Source organism: Hippoglossus stenolepis, chromosome 23, assembly GCF_022539355.2.
Source record: "Hippoglossus stenolepis isolate QCI-W04-F060 chromosome 23, HSTE1.2, whole genome shotgun sequence".
Lineage (NCBI taxonomy): Eukaryota > Metazoa > Chordata > Actinopteri > Pleuronectiformes > Pleuronectidae > Hippoglossus > Hippoglossus stenolepis.
Window position 1 is genome coordinate 7,443,046 of NC_061505.1, and position 19,286 is coordinate 7,462,331.

General features: G+C 41.0%; 1 protein-coding gene across 1 annotated transcript in view; it reads right to left on the reverse strand.

Moving 5' to 3' along the window:
- The window catches only part of LOC118102796 (phospholipid-transporting ATPase ABCA1), a 164,233-nt gene that overhangs the window by 125,042 nt on the left and 19,905 nt on the right, over positions 1 to 19,286 (reverse strand). The window contains exons 11-15 of the mRNA XM_035149312.2: positions 13,538 to 13,677; positions 12,734 to 12,850; positions 9,587 to 9,784; positions 6,903 to 7,108; positions 5,574 to 5,750 (exon numbers count right to left, since the gene is read on the reverse strand). Of these exons, the coding sequence (XP_035005203.1) occupies positions 5,574 to 5,750; positions 6,903 to 7,108; positions 9,587 to 9,784; positions 12,734 to 12,850; positions 13,538 to 13,677 (838 nt within the window). The remainder of the gene's footprint in view (positions 1 to 5,573; positions 5,751 to 6,902; positions 7,109 to 9,586; positions 9,785 to 12,733; positions 12,851 to 13,537; positions 13,678 to 19,286) is intronic.

The following is a 19,286-nucleotide window of genomic DNA, read 5'->3' on the forward strand; positions in this document are numbered from 1 at the left end:
TTTCAAAGTCACACTGGAACAGCTTTTATTTTGGTGAATAACTTCACATTTTACAAACTTTAAATGTAAATTTTACAGACAGTTTCAGTCTGCGAAAATATTGTTTGGCACAGACAGTTCCGTTAATAAATCCACGGCTGACGAAAGAAGTGGACTGTCTCACAAACACGACAAAGAGATTAAGTTTGTTCCGCTGAGACCTTGGAAGGAAGTTCAGTTATATGAGAACTTGAATGAGAGAGAGAGAGAGAGAGCGAGAGAGACGAGGTTGTTTATTTCGAGGACACTTCCCCTGCCCTCGTGGGATGGATCATTTTCAAACGAGGCCTTGAAAGCAGCGAGAGAAGAGTTTCTTAAAGTTCAGAGCCTCGCCAGATTACACAAATAAAGTCTCTTCTTCTAAATTGGAAATTGACGGGAGATTTGACTGGATCGCCGAATCAATACACGTTCACAAATGAAGCCAATAACTTTTTTCGAGGGAGGTAAGCAGACCTCCCTCCCGCAGCAAGTTGAATACTAATTCTGGCTTTATCTGCTCCGGGTTCTACGCTGACGTCTCTGTAACAGCTGACAGCCTCGGCGAGTTAACTCCTTCTGTCTGACTTCTGGCACTGGAAGGGGGGGGGAGAGATCAGTCATGCACACCGTGTCTGACGCCGACAACCTTGCCACCAGACGCTCTTGAATTATACATCGGTTGATCGATCAAAGGTGCTTAAGTAACAGAACTCCGGGCGGGTCCGTGTGCGAGGGCTCCGGCTACATCGGCAGCCTGACCTAAATTTAGGGGGAAGCTGGAAGACTCGTTTCTCAGCAAAACCGAGAGATAGTAGAGCACGGCCTCCCCAGAGGTTGGCGCACGATGCTATATAAAAAATTCAAAAATAAATAGCTTCCTGTCTCCTTTTGAGAATATGTACTTTTTAGTGTCTTGGTTGAAATGAGCAATTTGTTAAAAGGGAATAATTATTCAATAAGAAGTATATAATTGCTGGTACAAATTATTGCTCAAAGAGAGCGATGCATGTGTGGTTATAGCATAAAAAAGGATCTCATCCGTCATGTGGTTTTTTTTCCAGTTTTGCTTCTACCAGCAAGATCACGTCCAAGAAATTAAGTATATTTCAATTAACCGACAGCAAAGCTACTTTTTGAGACACGGCTAAAAATGGAAGGTTATTGCTCAATTACAAAATGAATGTCTCAGCATTTAAAGAACAATTGATGACCATTAATTTTAACAGGATTCTAAGAAACTGGGACTTTTAATAAAAAACAAGAGGTAATATTAAATCAATTATTTTCACAGTAAAAGCCTATATTCTATATTATCTATATGAAGTTCTGCTTGCTTCTGAAAGTACAGTAGTTTAGCAGACGCACATCAAAGTGGGGTCGAGACCCGTAAGAGGTGAAGACAGGTTGTGTCTTTACTTTTTTATTTGTTCTTTCGGCTGCTGCCATCTTATAAATAATATAGAAGGAGAACGTTGCCCATCTTTAAGGAGATGCCCTAGACTTTATTATAGTCAACTTGAACCTATTCACAGACTATGATGGGTTTGGTGTCCAATTAATTAACTTTTGTGCACAGGTTTAGTCTCTGAAAAAAATAATATTAGTCACAACACAAAAAACAAAAATATATTTGAATAAAATACATCTATCTTTCCAACACCATTCAAATTTTACTAATGAATAAAAATTGCTTCTACTTTTCATGATATTTTTTAAAGACTACTTTCAACAAACCTCTTTGAAGACTCAGATTTAACCCAAGTGCTTATTAGTTTGGATGAATATTTCTTTCATGAGAAATTGCAATAAGTTTTTTTCTTTTGAGCTCAGTCACAAAAGAAATTATCCAAGTTTTTGCAAACTTAACTTTCTGTCAACTTTCCCAAACAGGAAGACATCTGATGTGGCCCTAATCCCCACAGTTTGCATAACCTTTTTAAGTTAAAGGCAAACATGCAATGAGCTGTATCAGTAAAAGTCTAAAGATTTAAAGCAGATGATTCAAAAAGTAAACTACGCCCGTCTGTCTGACAATGATTATTGCAAATGCAAAACTAAAAGCACATTTTCTCAAACGGATTTAACTCTGAATTAAAAACACTCCCGAGTTAATGTGCTTGGACGGTGTGAATAGTGCAGCATCTGCCATTCTGCCTCTGTCTGAGACTTCCCGAAATGCCAGGTCTTAAAAAGTGTCACACCGGAGCAAATGAATGAATAAACACGCTCATTAATGCACAGCTCTTATTGCTCACTCAGCTTCAAATGTTGATTGGCTACACGCGGACACTTTGCATTCTGCCCATTTAGCAAGTTAATAATGGCCATTTGAATAAATCTACTGCCTCTACTGTACTTGTAATCGCTTTTAAAATTAAAGTGTATTTAAGGTTTTTAGAAGTATAGGGAGGCAAACAGGGGAATATTTTCTGATGTTATTAATACAGCATGTCACTAGAAACATGAAACTAAACATCAACCGCTGATTTGAGCTTGTGATGAGCTTCAGATGTCCCAATTAGGCTCAAGTATTTCACCCGCTCTCATTACCAACAGTGCAGACATTAGGTTAATTAGCTACTGTCGCCGGACAAAAGTGTCTCTCCCCCTTCACATCCTTGAGTTAAATATTCCTTGTGTCCACTGCGGGGCCCGTGTTATTGCTGAAAAGCCGCCTCAGATCTCACATCAAGCCCGTGTGAATGTGAGAGACCTATTGATGGGGAGCGCAGCCTCGGGATCCAAACAAGAGATGCCTCTGATTCGGGAGCGTGCGGTGGCACAGAGGCCGCTGATAAAGCACCAGTTTATGTGCTATCAGGCCCCACAGCGGTCAAGCTTTATCCCATACCGTCATATCAGGCCGGTGCACAGTGGGGAAATAAAGACAAAGACAGTGGGAGCTAATACAGTTTGGTTTATCTCAAATTCAAAATGCCAACAGGGTCAGCTATGGTTGAAGTGGCGCAGATTGCTGGTGGTTCATCGGCTGCGTTACAGTCGCACGCTGCGAGGACGGAAATGCGGGACGTGGCGGAGGAAATGATTTTCTGAGGGGAGTTGTGATGCCGGGAGTGTTGATGAGTGTGAGGTCAGGGCAGATAGTGAAGCCTTGTTAGCTGAAGTTTGTTCGAGGCAGTTGAAATCTTGTTTCGTGTGAGATTGAGGGAAACAAAGATAGGCATGAAGACATGAAGTAAAACATTTGTAATTTTATTTGTACAAACCTAAATATATAATTAAAGTGCTACCCACCTTATTCCACAAAACATAAACTTAACCTAATTTTGAAACCACATTTATATGAGACCAACATACTTTCGAGCCACAGACTTAATATGTACATGTATTATTCATCTCATAATACCAAGGTGGTAAACTTTTTATATTTTTAATGGAACATCTGAGAGTATCTAAACATAGATGTATTTTTTTTAAAAGACATTTAAAAGTCAAATTGGACCTTTCCCTAAACTCAGAGACCGTTACAGCCGACCACAAAAATGTTCATTCGAATGCACAATGTCCTGTCCTTCCTTTTGGCTGAGAGGACCCGGCTCCAGATCAAAAATAATTACCAACCCCTGGTTCTTTCTCCCATCATGCCTCTCTGTGTTTTAGCGCATCTTCCTTTGTGTGATTTCACTCTCAATTATTTATGAATGAAATAGCAGTTTTCAAGTGTTAATAATTTAGAGAAATGCCCAAATGGCTCGGCAGGCGAGAGAGTAAATGGTGGAGGGACTGAGGGCATTGTGGTGCTTTATGGTTCCCATTTATCTTGTGTAATTATTAATCCTTTGTTTTCACGAAGACGAAACTGAGGCAGCAGAGGGCTGGCGTCAGCAAATAAGCTTCACCGTGACCGTGTAATTCTAGATCATTATCAAACGATGAGAGGTAAATGATGACGCAGGGAAATCAGTGTGATTCATTTGAAAATTGATTACGGAGGTGACACACCGAGTGTTACTGCAGTGCATTGCCGTCATAGTCTGGTGCTAATTTTTGGTACAGGAAAAAAAAAACAGGCATGTAAGAAAATACCCCCAAAAAGTCGAGGGTGTGGACATCTTTCATCTCCCATCCGCAGCACGTCTACTCGCTAATGTATAAAGTGGATGATTTTGTGCCTCCGCTAATTTGAAATGACACGTTTCCTGTCAGATGAATATCTCCGCTGGGTGCAGTAGTTAGTGGAACTTCCCGTTAATTAGCGCTACTTATAGTACCCAGTAAAAACCAGGTTGATGAAAGCAGCTTCACAGAATGCAGTGCAAAGCTGTGAAGCTGCATGTAATGTTCAGGGAGAAGTAAGAACTTCAGAGAGACTCAATACAAAAACCCCAATGATGATTAATAAAGCTGTTACTTTGAATAGGGTTTTGAATATTTTCCTTTTGTTTCCTATTATTCCAAGACAATCATATGGTAGAATAAAGGCCATTATTATTCAAGGCGTGCTTCAACAACAGGATAATTGTAGATATTAGCAGCCTGACATGCATCTTCAATATAATACCATCATTTTCATTCTCCTTTTAGCTTCGGCCTCTTTAAACATGTTGATCCAAGCACTCCCTGCAGATTACTTGACTGTAAACTTGGTGGTGCCCAAAGCACATAATACTTTTCAAATTACATCCCTAATCGTCGGAGCTGCGTTTCCCATGGGAGTGTGAATATTTTGTGTCTACTAAAAAAAAAAAAAAGGGGGGCGCATTGTGTTGTTGGACTTAAATCTCCCTGGTAATTATCTTTCCCCTTGATGGCATCGCTGGGCCTTTGCTTTATTAACGGAGATCGTAACGCTGTCTGGATGCGAGTAATTTCCCAGACTCGGAGGAAATCTTGGCTTTGGAAGATTCGGAGTGATACCACATCATCTGTGTCCCTAGATGGATGATAGGACGTGATAGGAAGCGAGCGCTATCAGTGGATACACGCGCAACACAAACGGAGTGCTGCTATCAATCTTTACTTGTGATGGAGCTGCGAGTGGAGCTCGGAGCGATCTGGAATAGTGTACGCTCGCTTTGTTAAAAATAAAGATGCCTGGGAAATACGAGGAAGGAAGAGAGACTTGTGTTGGTTGATTTAATAATTCAGCATCCATCAACTATTCAGGGATTTCCTGTGGTTTGACTAAAATCAATATTTTTAGCCCACTCTTACCCTCCTGTCTTCATTTATTTTCCCCCCCTCGCTGACCCTCGATTCATAATTTAATTTATTAGGATGTAACATAAATTTATTATTGACTTTCACGGTGACATTGTGAGAGGACTTGGCCATATTAGCCATTTCCTCTGTGATGAGTGGCGGCATACAACAAGAGGAACACAGATATTAAAGAAAGAGTATGTTTGATAAATAAGAGGGAGCATCTTGAAGTTTCCGCAGGGAAATCAAAAAGGTGTAATTGATTAATACGAACACGACTCGACGCTCAGGTGGAAGCGAGCAACCCCCCCAGAGTGAGGGGAATTTTATTGCTGCGTAACCTTCTTCCTCGAATCACAAGGCTGGGAGATAAAAGCTTTTGTACTCACACGTCATCCACGAAACAGGGGTATGGCATCTGCTGGGCGAAAACTCCGAGGGGCTGGGTCTTTGACGTTTGCACTTTTGTAATGCCGTGGTCCATCATATCCTGCAGGTAGGCGAAGCCTCCCCATATATAGCGCAGGTCGTTAAAGGAATTGTCTCGGGCCCCAGGAGACCATAACCTTATTAAAAGCAGACACATTGTGATCGGTCTTAGCAAAGGGCAAAGAAACTACGACCAGAAAGAGTCAGAGGCAAAGACTACTCACGAGAAAACGAGTCAGAAATACTGTTGAGTATCATGACTTTTCTTATAAGTTGTATTTTTACACAGTGAAGGCAGAAAAACACAATTTACCATGGGGAACAGAAAGGGCAGCAGAACCAAGTTAACTCACTCTCATCTCCTGTGTAAATAACATCATCATCTTCGGTGTCATGACTACACATTTTAAAAGGTAATACATGCAAGACTTGAAACATTTAATGTTTCTATAACCTTTAAGCATTTTCCGTGTAATTAAACAACACTTTGCTTTGGTTTAAGATTATGAGAATGTTCTGGGTTCATTAGTAGAGAATTTGGTGATACCAGTCCAAACCCTGTATAAGTAACCTGTATTCTTAACTATTTGAGCTCATTACCTTTGTGCCAACAGGTAAGCCAGTGTTAAACCTTCCTTATTCTGCACGTAAGCAAGTTTCCACTGAGATCTGAATGATGTAAGGGTCTGTACGAGGCTGTGCACGTCCATGTACCCACAAATTTGTTTTGTGCGTGCAAACTATGTCTGCGCTCCACTGGGTACTGAGTGCAATTATGAAAATGGACGCTAACAGACAGAACAGGCCTTTTACTTCTTGGAGGGATGTTGCCGTTTTGATCTGATTTGCAGAGCACATGCTCAGAATAAATGGACACAACTCCACTGCACATGTATTGAATGCATCCTTCCAGCAAATAGATTTTGGATAAGAGGAGAAGATGAAAATTACTTTTATGACAAAAATGGAGCCAAAGGCACAGGAAGTAGTTTAACGATTGACAGGATATTGTTTTTACCTTTGGATGGAGCTAGGATGGAAATTTCCTCCTCTTATCAGTTTTGTGCTAAGCTAATTTCAACTCCTCTGGCTATAGCCGAATATTTAGTGTGTAAACGTGAGTTTTTTTCTATTAATCTTAGCAACAAAACAACTAAGCATCTTTCCCAAAATATCCAAATATTCCTTCAACAATATCTATGGCATGCTACACATAACATAAAGTATATTGTTAATTTGAATTTCTGTGATTACATTCCCGAATGCTGCTTCCGAGCTGTTCCACATACCTTTCTTTGACGCTGTTGGTGCGCTCCACTTCATCGACGTCCATGCGGATCTTGTATTTGACATAAGGAGGGGGCTGGCTGGAGTTGGGCTGCAGGTTTTCAAAGATGACACTGGCCCAGTACGTGTCGTTGTCCAGGAGCTCCAGTGCTTTGCTCACCAGATGGCTTTCATCGGGAACTGCCTCAAACTTATTCAGGTCTAAACACTGTCGACAAACACAGAACTTGACTATAATCTTTGCTTTTACATGAAATCATTTGCTTTTTTAGTATCCACAAAAGTAAAAAAAAGAGCCAGGCGGCAACTCAGTGGCAGATGGATATTTAGCCAAATGTATCACTCAGCTATTTACTTAACCATGCAGTGTGTATTTCCAAATTATCTGGAGCTGCCAGGGGGTGGGAAATGTTTCGGGCCCCGGCAGAGACAAGCAAATGAGATACAGCCTTGCTAGCACTCCTCGTTCTGTAGCCTTGTCCCTCTGTTTCATGAGACGATAATGAGCTAGCCATCCTGGGAGGCAGTCGCACCTGACAGCTGTCCACACGTCTCACTGTTGCAATAGTTTTATCATTTCTCCCCCCAGGATTCTCTATTCGGTATTCTATATCAAGCTACGGTGGGGAGGAAAGTATCACAGCAGCGTTTGCTCTGCACACAGACCGCAGCGGATGTCACAGCAGGGGAAGTTTGGACAAGTGCCGACTGAAACCTAGAACATGGAAGAAATGTGCTCTTCATAAATCAGGCGACAGGAGTTATCCATCACATCTGATGTAAAATCATAAGATATCTATATTTTAGCTTCCCGGTATGTGTTTTTCTTACAGGCATTTCTCCAGAAAGTAGAGATATTGCAGTCTACTACAAGTGCCCTGCAAGACTGTTTGTCATCTATGTTGAATCTGCTTTGTGTTTTTGTATATCAGCGCTATTCTCTGTTGCTACAAGCCCTGCCAGCCATGGTGCTCATTGGAGAGATAGAGAATGCATGTTTATGCATTTTTTCGGGTTTTTGTCTCTAACCACTGGGCCAGCAGCTACAGCTACGCTATTGTGTATCAACAATCTGACTCCAGCTCCACACTGAGAAACTGGCCCCGATGATAGCGCCACAATCCCGTCTTGGCCTAATTCAGAGAAACATGCTTAGTTGTGCAGCCCCTGGTGGTGTCATGCTCGCCGCGGCTGCTCTGGTGCTGCTGACAGCTGATAGAGATGTGATAATACTGACATGAGCACCAGTCAAAAGGATGTGTGAGTGCGAGCAATCATTTCTGCACAGAAGACGCCACAAAACAACATCATCTGCTATTGTAGGAGAGACTTCAGGAGTCATGTAACATCCAGCTCAGAACATTTGTCCTTTCAGAAATTACATGGGTCCTTTAAGTGCGAACGAAACATTAAAGTAATTAAACGCAACATCTCCAGAGAAAATCAGAAGATAGTACAAAGATCTATTCCCAGGGATAATAACATAATGATGATGCAAGTCAACTACTTCTGCTGCTGCCATGCTCACCTTCACAATTACCTCTTTAGCTGTTTACATGATGCCTATTCTCATTTGAGCCAGACAGAGTTATCAGGTAAACGGTAAAATATCAAGCCTATGTTACATGTCTTCATCTTAATGGTTTAATAATGACATCTTACAAACCACTGCCATTTTTCATAATGTGTATATCAGCCGATATCTGTATTGGGAATTGTTTACCACCCAATATTGGTAGCGGCTCATTAGATGAACAACATTTTTAAGACATGAAAAAGCTTCTTTTTTTTTTCACCGTCTAGCAAAGTAGTTCATATAAAATGTCATTGTGCATGTGACTGTAACATTGTGCATTGTTTGTGGGCTTTATATAGGTTTCATCACACAGCTTAGAGATAGAGGGCTTCTGCTACAAACTGTGCAACACATAAATATTTCAATATCAACTGTGTGGGTTCCTACTTTGAGACACCGCTCTGTTTAATGCGGACGATACAGATTCACTTTAGTCCCATAACAATGTTTTTCATGATTATTGTGGATGCAATGAACCAAAAGATCTTCCCCTGTATATGACAGTTTGCCAAGAATATAATAATGTCAAAAATATTCAAGTTTAATGAATAAAAGTCAAGCATGTCAAGTCTCTTTGGTTGGAGCAGCAAACACTCAGCCATTAGAGAGCTGAGGAACAAAAAAATGAATCGCTGTGCTGAACTTGAACATGTTGTGTCATCCCACTTACACTCAGTAGCGCCCCTGGTGTCCCACCAGAGTGGTGTGACAGAGAGATACAGGAGTGAATTAAAGTGCTGTAATTATGTCATAAACCTTTTATCAGATCATTGTCTCACATCTCACAAGTTGAAGATCTGACTCTGCAAACTACCCGAGGAAAGGAAACTGATTTGTTCATTATATTTCTCCCAAACAGGCTACTGACAAATTTGAAGGTCATGCAGCACTTGGTTAGAGGGGAAAGGAACCATATATTAGTTGAATTAAATAAATAACAGAAGTAAGTAGCTAAACTAGTAGGGAAAGGCAAAATAATCTGAATAGTTAGTGTTTCCTTAATGTCCTTAATATGAGAGAAGAGATTATTATTTAAATGAAATGTACAGAAAAAAACAACACTGAGAAGTTTTACCTTTCTTTGAAAATAAAGAAAAAATGAACACATACGCCAAGGAAGTTGGAGATGAGCTTCATGATCTGAGTGGTGGCGTTGAAAGCGTCCCTCCAGTCGTTGGTCGGCATTCCAGGTGGACGATCCTCCGGGGGCCCATTGTACAGGAAGTTGGCGAGCAGCTCGGCCGTCCATCCCGTGCCGTTGAGACGCTGGTCGAGGGCGGCAGCAAACACTGGGTTCTCCAGCAGAGCCTGATTTAGAGGGGGGGGAGAGGGCATTTAATTATAGTTACTGGTGAGAAGTGCAGTGCCGAGTGTGGTATGAATGCAACAGAATCGGAATGAGTCCCAACGTGTTTGGATCCGGAGTCTTATTATAGAAGAACGAGTGCGGGAGGTCAGCATCGCTCTTTGCTGCTGCTGACATTTATTTTTCCCCAGGATTAATTAGCGGGGTTGAGATGGATGGCACTGTTGTACTTCAGGCTCCGGGATGCTGCTGTGAAATTTACACCCCGGTAATAATTCGACACCGCTCCCTGTAATGACAGTGTTACTACATAAAAGTAATATGAAGCATAACACTGGTAATTTATCTGTCACGTACACAGAGGGAAAAACTGAGAGAGAGAAGCGAAACCCACTGAGATCATATACGTTATTTAAATCAGTTCATTCAATGTGATTTCTAACATAAGCAGCAGCCTTACCGCCATAATATCCATATTGTAATAGAGTCTAATTGGCCTGCATTCCAGTTCAGTGTACTTGCATGTGCGTGTGTGTGTGTGTGTGTGTGTGTGGGACCATGTGGTCTTTGACTTTTGGAGAGGAAAGGGCGATGTTTAAAGTGTGAAAGCCGGAGAAGGGGATACAGATGTATTCTGGACAGTGCGCTCAGTGGCCTTTCAGTGTCAACACTTGTGATGAGATTCTACTTAACCTTGGGACAGAGTGTCAAATTAAGTAATCACGATGCAGCGTATGACCTTTAAAATTTTTTTTTAAATCAGCATATCCATTTTGGTGGGTTGCTACAATACAGTATTTAAAAAATCAGTCATTTATAAATAGTAGTAGTCGAGTCATGATGGAAAACAGACTAAGACTATTAACCCATTTAGACCTGATGTAACATATGCATGTACCTTTAAGGCCGGGTGCAATGTTTGTGTTTTATTATGATTTCATCATTTTCAAGAAATGTGCCTGATGAAATACATCGTGATTCCATGAAATAATCATGGGGAAGGAGAAGTGCATCATGGGAAATTTAGTATGTGCTTGTTTTGCAGCACTCTTAGCACTGACGATCTCAGCGTGGGGAGAGCACGCAGGGTTCCATTGATGTTCCTGCTGACCTGCTGACCGAGACTCGGTCGGTAAGAGAGACACGTTTGAGGAGGAGGAGAAAGAAAAGGGAGGATCCGTGCGAGTTTTGACGGCTTCGTTGTTACTTTTTAAGAAATGTGCACAAAAAGTAAATGATTCAAAATGAGAGCCAAATGTTCGAGCCATCAAAGGTTGTGTTATTTAATGTCTCTATCTGCTGCAGAGGTTGAGACATTTCTGTTTCAAGTGGCCTAATGATCAGTGGCATTTGAGCCAATGAGCTGCAGAAATGCCATTTAACCTCGTTGGTCATGTGTCAAATGGAATCCCGTTCGTCATGAGAAAATCTTCCAGTGAAGAAATTGAATGCATCCGCTGGCCTTTATTAAGAGAATAAATCTGATTCCTGTGGCGAATCCCCCATGACAGCTGTTTTAAGATGTTCACAGGTGACAATTGCCCTTAGTTTTACAACTTTAACATGTAAACACTTTGTAGAGAGAATGTGCTACACCAGTTTGTCCTTCTCTTCAGCTCTGCACCCTAAATCTTCTATCCTCTATCAAATGTAGTTGTGGTGGTGATGGTAATTGGCCCATCAACGTAAAACGTGTCTGCGACCTTCAAGGACCTCCGAAGATGACAAACCTCCGAAGCCACCAGCGTCATAGCGAGAGGTGGAGGGAGCGGGAGCGGGGCTGCGAGAAAATGAAGACAAAGGAGGATTGCCGGCCCATTTGTGTAAAGGTTAGGGCTAAGGTAATGAATACCCTGGCTATATGGAGCTTCCAATGTCTGCTTCCCTGCAGCTGCCTATAAGCTCATTTGGAGTGACACTGGAGTAATGTCAGTGTCAAGGAAATACAGAAAAAGGCGAGGAGAGGGAGAAGAAGAGGCAGGGAGAGTCCATGTCCTCTACTTCTATAGATAATCCTTTTCTGCCAGGATGGAAATTATCCTGCACTTATCCATAATTACTTCCCCCCTCCAATTACCATATATAACTGAAGGTGCAACACATTGTTATACATGACATGTGTGTATATAAGACTCATCAGTTCATTTTTTATTGATTTTCACTTAAAAAAAAATACCTGGGTCTTTTTTTTACGTGTGCATTCAAAGGTTAACGCAGTGTTTGTTTAACAACAAGCTCAAGATAGAAAATTAATGTTGAGTAAAGATAAAATAGAAAAGAAAAAAGTACATGTGCCAGGGTGAATCTATGTAAAATATAAAAGGAGGAATTAAAAGAAAAATGGCAATCATCATTTTTAAATAAAACTGAAAATGATGAAGTCTTTGTGTCACTGTAGGGTTGCCAGGCAACTAGCAGAGACTCCGAGGGGTCATTGCAAGCAACCAGAAAGAAAGACCTCCAGCACATAACCCCTTGTAAAACCATATTTTGCTGATTTTACACTTGCATTTTTCTGTGTGAATAAAAGAAACACTTCACTAATTAATGTTATGGTTAATTGGTCGGGCCAGTTTGTATCATGGGAAAGAGTCAGGCAATCTGTTTTCCTTTTCATGTTTTCCTTTTTATGCTCAGTTAATGGTCTCCTGACTAGCTTCATATTTATCACAGCAGGAATCTATCTAACTGAGGAAAGTAAGGCAGGGAAGCAAATACAAATATTTCCTAAACTGTCAGACTATTGGTGGAGATTGATGTGAAACTGTTGAAAAAATTGATGTTAAAATGACAACCAAAACCACAACTACTACAAAACAAGTGTAACATGTAAAGATTAGAGACTGAAAGATTATTCTCGCAAACAAGTCTTATTAAAAAAGTAGGGTAAGGTTTCTGTATGAAACGGTGCAGTGATTCAGGTCATTGTACATCTTGGTGTGGAGTCATACCCGTAATGCATTCACTTGAGAGCTGTTTTGAAAGAAATCCCAGATGCGGGGCCCAAGCTCCTCCCACGAATCGGCCAGCTCCTTCAACGTGGCCAAAGCTTGGAATGTGCCATTTGCCTGAAACAAAAAGAAAAAAACGGTATTTAATAAATCGCCTCACCTTTCCCTGGACTGAAAGAACCGAGCCTCTCCTATTTGCACTGAGCCGATCCCGACATGACAGTGCTTCACCTCTGCACATTGCTGGCTAATCCCTGGAGGAACTCATCACATTGTCACACTGTCACACCCCCCATGGAAGCGAATGTAAATGGTGTTATTTAGCCCTGAACACCGACTTGTAAACAATGCGACTGTGCCTGGTGTGAGGAGGGGGGGGCACCGGGCCACTTGCTGTGAAGTCAGCAGAATTTACTCACACTTGTAATATATTCTCGATGCAAAATCCTCGCCCCCCCGCCTGTTGTTTGTTTGGCTTATGCAGTTATCACAGTGATGCTAATATCTCGGAGAAATGTCATGTCATGATAACGCATTGCTTTCATTGCGTTCTCCCGACGAACTATTGTGTTATTTTTCTTTTCTTCCCCAGGTAGTAACGTCGAGTGACATCCCGCGTTATTCACTCGCCACCCTGGAGGCCCCGCTCACGCTGGCAATGTAATGAAAGGACTCAAATATGCACACATGCTCGTCTCTTAATTAAACAAACAACACTTTTCTTCGTGGCGCTCAGTAAAAAAAATGCAAGTTAGACACATATTCCGCTTGTTGATGTCGTGCATTTTCCCTCGCTAAACTTACTTTGTTCACCATCAGGCGGGCAGCAGGTGTGTCGGGTGTGTAGAGGACTTTGCCTTGTACTAAGGGCTTGAACGTGCTCCAAATGTTGCGCAGACCAGGTGTGCTCTCCAGGGTGTCGACAAGGGTCTGACAAAAAGCATCTGTATAAGAAAATAAGAGAGGGGAGAGGACAGGGAAAGTCACGGCAGAACCAAGAAAAACAAGTCGGCATCTGTGAGCCCACGTGCACGGCGCACATATGGGACACGAGCAGAGGAGAAACTCTCTTTGAGCTGCAAAATCATTGAATTTGCAGCCGCGAAGAAGCAAACATGATAAATATTCCACATTAAGATTGAAATTCTCAGCTGTAACAACCCCCTAAAGACGTTTTCTCAACCCCCGAGTGAGCAATAACTAACATATGACTTTATTAAAACCATTAGGCATAGATTTTAACCTTTTAGCTTCATGTGTATTAATAAAGCAGACACATTGCTTTAATAAATCAGAAACCTTTACAGAGACATATCACAATACTAATATACCATGTTAAACATCTGAATTATCAATTTTCACAAGTGAAAGTTTGCATGGTTAGAGAGAAGACTGAGAACGGTACATTTTAAATTAAATAATCTCCTAATTTGACATTATTACATTAAAACCAAAGGAACTGTCAGCTAAGAAATATTTGCATTTATGAAATGATCAATACTTAACCAATGAAAAAAGGCCAAGGCCCAACAGTCCCTTTAATTCTGCACCAGATCTGTCATGTTTGTTTGGACATTGTTCTAAATATTTGAAGATACATATAAATAGTTGATTCCCTTTTTAAGTCACTTTATCTCAACAACAGAGTTACAGGTTTGTAGCTCTTAAAAATCGTACCACACAGTAAAACCACATAAACCTTGTAGATCCAGATTCTTATTTTGATCCACACCTTATAAATGTCAGTCCCCACATGTGTCAGATTTATATTTCATTTGGATCCATGATTTATTTATTATCAGTGAAAATGTAAAAATCTCACAATTTTAGAGAAAGTGCTAAAAACATTTCTGGATCCCCGTCCTTTGTCCAGGGGCCGCACCATAATGTTATAGGTTCTTTCTTGGCCCTTGTACCATCTTTCCAGCAAGTTTTAGTGGAAAGCTTTTGCACAGTGCTGGTGACAATCCAACCTAAAAAACAATAATCTGTGTGTGCAGCTAAAATAATCTACAATAATCTTTAGATGGGATTTTCTGTTGATCATATTCGTACTTGTTGATAGGAAAGTTTACTGTCTCACTTGATCTGTTCACATACACCACGGTTGTTGCTTCCTCCGACATCTGCACGACTTTTCGTGGGAACGTTCTTCCCTAAATATTTATCAAACGTAAAGTGGGACATTGGCTCAGTCACTGCTACTTTATTCTGCATCAGTGACTAGAAGTTGCAAATGTTTTTACAAAAAGTTGGGATTACTGAAAAATGCTCAGAGACACACACAGAGAGAGGAAAACACAAACCTTGAGCTGAAACCTGAATAATAAGGAAAAGGTTCAATGGAGCAGACGGGGAAAAAAGTCAATATGCTCAGCAGCAGAACAATCATTACTACTTTAACTTGTCTGCCAGCGTATATATAGCCAGCGTGAATATAGCCAGCGTGAATATTGCCAGGTTGATAGAACGCTGAATGTGCTACACGAGGACCAAGGAATGGAACCTGGAGCAAGAAGAAAGCCTGTGTGTGGATTTCGTCTGTGTGGCACTTCATCAGACAATTGATCATGTCGGAGTCTCGGCTGCCAGTCACTACGGCCGTCTGCCTTTCTGATCTGTTGATAACTGTCCTTTTTGTCCAGACAGCTGTCAGAACATCAGCACCTTTTCAAGTCCCCTTTTTTTTTTTTTCATTTTTCCCTGTCAAGACCTCAAACCTCTTCTGCTTCTCATCTCACCGGGGCAACCATTTCGCCCATCAGGGGGATTTTAGCAGCCATTTTCAGTGCAATTAAATGTTAGCCTTTCTGCCTGCTGGCCATCTCTCCCAGGTGCTCCTGGGAGGTATGTGTGTGGAGAGCTAATGGCCACCCCCTTAGTGAGAGTCTGGCCAGCTGTTCTCACAACGGACCGCGCAGATGTGACTTCCTGCAATCATAACATTTGAGTTATAGGAGTTCTTCCAGCTCAGTAGACTGTTCGCTGTCTTTTGGAAACAAGGATAGTGTGAGACACTGAATATGAAAAGGGAGAGTATATTGATCATTTAAAAACAGTGGTTCTCGATGTGGAGACCTGGACTTTGGGAGCCAAGATAAACCAGATCGATAACAACATGATTCAAGGCCTGAATTGGAAATCTTTTACATTTTTTCTTAACAAATACGAGATGCTTTCAATTATTCAAGCCTCAGAAATCCTTATAATGAAACTAGATGAAAAGGAACAGTGCACTTTGGCTTAGAACGCACAGCCACTTAAAGGTTTTCGTTTTCTTGAGCACGCATGACAAACGAAAACGGGGTGAAAAAGTGATCTCAGAGACCTTGACTGTGGCCTGATTGTTGGTGCCAGACAGACCGCTGGTTTGAGCGTTTCTCAAACTGCCGAGCTCCTGGGATGCTCACGCACCACAGTCTCAAGAGTTTACTCCGAAAACAAAAAACAACCCATGATGAGGGTTGTTGAGAGAGGTCAGGGGGGGATGACCGGACTGGTGGGAGCTCACAGAAAGGCTAAAGTAACTCAGACGACCACTCTTTACAACCGTGGAGAGAAGAAAAGCATCTCGAAAGGCAAACCTCGAGACAAAGGGTACCGACAGATGATTCCTGAACAACAGCCTGAACTGATGAATGAGATGAGGATCTGGCATCAACAGTGTGAATCCATGGACACAACACTCCTCATATCAACAGTCCAGAATAGAAGTGGTGGTGTGATGACGTAGGGAAAGAAATCTGAATCCTGTTAATTCCTTTTCCACGATTCACCGTCTTCTAATGGCGACTTCCAGCAGGATAATGCACCATAACTCGGATTATGAGAATAGACAAAAGTTCACATGAGCATTGGCCAACATTCACACACCAATAGAAAACTAAAAAATTATCATAAATGACGCAAGACTGCAGATGGCAGTGTCACATAGAACTCGAGTATTGGTTATCTTTATCCATGCAATTGTGTGTGAGTGTGCTTGAGGCTACATTCTCCACAGCTGTGAGCTGCACTTCTTTTTATACAACAGATCTTGACTTTATTACAAAAAACGGCAGCATTAGAGAACAAGAGAATCTGTTCTTCACACCGGGTTTAGCCACAGTCAAATAATTGCTTGGAGCCTCTAGTCAGCCCCTCAACTTACCTGGCAAATTTAATCAATTTGAGCTGCACCCTAGAGATGGGCTCAATTCTGCACTACGGAGAGGCTGCAGCATTGACGCACTGCAAATGCTGCTGCTGCTGCTGCTGCACACGCAATCACATAAGTGGACATGCACGTGTACACACACAGGAACAGGGGTATATGCATCACGCACATTTCAGGAATGTCAAGCAATGCACAATGTGAGTCAGACAAGCATGAACACATTCAGACAAACACGCAAACACACACACATGTCCAGCACATGCATGACATGCTAGTTTAAAATGAACTACCGGATGTATGAACTAAGAAGCACTTATCATCTATAATTAATTATGGTTATTATTAGCTATAATATAAGAGTGGCCACTCTAACTGCCTACAACCCCGACAATAGACACTCATTACAGCCTCACTGGCTCCAGCTTACATTAAACACAATGTGCTTGAAACTAGGAGTACAAACCGTTTACTAATTATTCTCAGCAGCACCAGTGGGCAAGGATGACAGAACAAGTGTTGAAATGACCAGAATGAGTTATGAGCAAAAAAAATCACACACAGTTACAAGAGAACAGTGAAAGAGACAAGGCCATTTTCGACCGATCAACAGAAGATGCATTCATCTGAGAACCTTCCGGCTGGTACAAGAATGTATTGTCAACAATAAGCTGCTGCGGCGATAGATAACTTTGAAAATCCAAAGAAAAATATAACCGTTGAGACAGAGTTCAGCAACGTATTCTGTGTGCAGAGGGAGAATGAAGCTATTCCACTGAAATACCACACAAACATTGTATTGGAGGCTTAGAGCAAATTTCCTAAATAAGCATACGACATTGTCAACCTTGTAATCATTTCTTATTCAAGACTATTAACTTTTTTTTTAATAAGGTTCCGGGTTAAAATGAGTGTTTACTGTCATGAAGAGCCGTCACCGCCCAGACTCTTCTGACGTTTCCCTTTGTTGTCACCAATTAATTAGGCGGAGAACATTACCGAGCAGTTAACAAAACCTCAGCCTTGGCCTTTATAGCAGCAGTTTTTTACTATTCCTCCGAGTGTACTTTTACACTTACAAAGGAGTTGTAATTGGCCATTACGCAGGCACACTGCATATTGCACATTAATTCAACTGTACATAGAGCAACACAATGAAATGCCACGGCAACAATTCCGAAAACAGCCATTAGCATGCTAACAGAGACGTTAGTGCTTATTTTGGATGGATGATGCTATGTTTGTGCTAATTTGTTCTGGCACTAGCATGAAATTCCACTTTACAGTATAACTTTATTCCTGGGGAATAGAGGCGTCTTATTAAAATCTAATTCTGTGCCGTTTCCTCCAAAGAACTGGCATTTAATGAAACGGGGATGCAGGGTCTCTAATGAGCATCCGGCTGCACGAAGTTTCACAAGCTTTTTATGGGACAAACATATTCAGTGGTTTTTCAAAGCTTCCACATCTGCAGCATCTACTCTTTTCCTTTTTTTTTCACACAGTGACTAAGTTATTTTTTTTTTTTAGCACAGCACCAGTATGAATGATTTATTTTATCTGTCCAAAATATCTATCATGTTAATTTGACTGCATCTTCAAAATGCATTTCAAAACACATACTTACATTTCATTTACTTTAGGTAGAGAAACTGGGTATTACACAACAGAAAGGTGTAATATTGCAATACTTGTGATAATATACACTGAAGTGGTGCATTTGATCTTTTGTGATTATGTAATATTATGTGATCTTCAAAAGCAAACTGGTTAGAAAGACTACATTAAAAATACAGCCTCTAAAGTTAAACCTAAAAGATAAAAGTGAGTACTTTTTGCTGCAGTGACCACTGCAACTATAATATTACGTCTGATTTCAAATTAAGACAAACTTTGTGAACAAGGTTAGAAAACAACCTTGAAGAAGAAGAAGCGCATTCCTCACAAAACTGAAAGTGTTCACAAAAAAGCATGAAAAGATGATGAATACAAGCGGCACATTCTTTGGTCAGATGAAATGGAAATAAATGTGTTTGGATCAGATGGGGATCACATCTGACTGTGTAGTGCTGACAACATTTAAACTCGGAGGTGGGAATGTGCTTGTATGGGAGAAGTGTGGCAACACAAAGGATAAAAGAAGAGTCATCTTTCTTTTCAGTCTCAAATCCTTGAAAGAAAGGAAGAGTCAATCACGACATGCCAATCACCTCAAACACACGTTAGGCTTATTATATATATGTAAATCAACAACAGAAATCTCCATACGCTACAAGAAATGATTGCTCCCCTGATGTCTTTTGTTCCTGTGGGTATTTCAAGAACCACAGAGGAAAGTAAAATAAAATAAACACATAATCTACAAGCGCAGAGTTCCAAAATGCTGCTGGTGACAGAAGA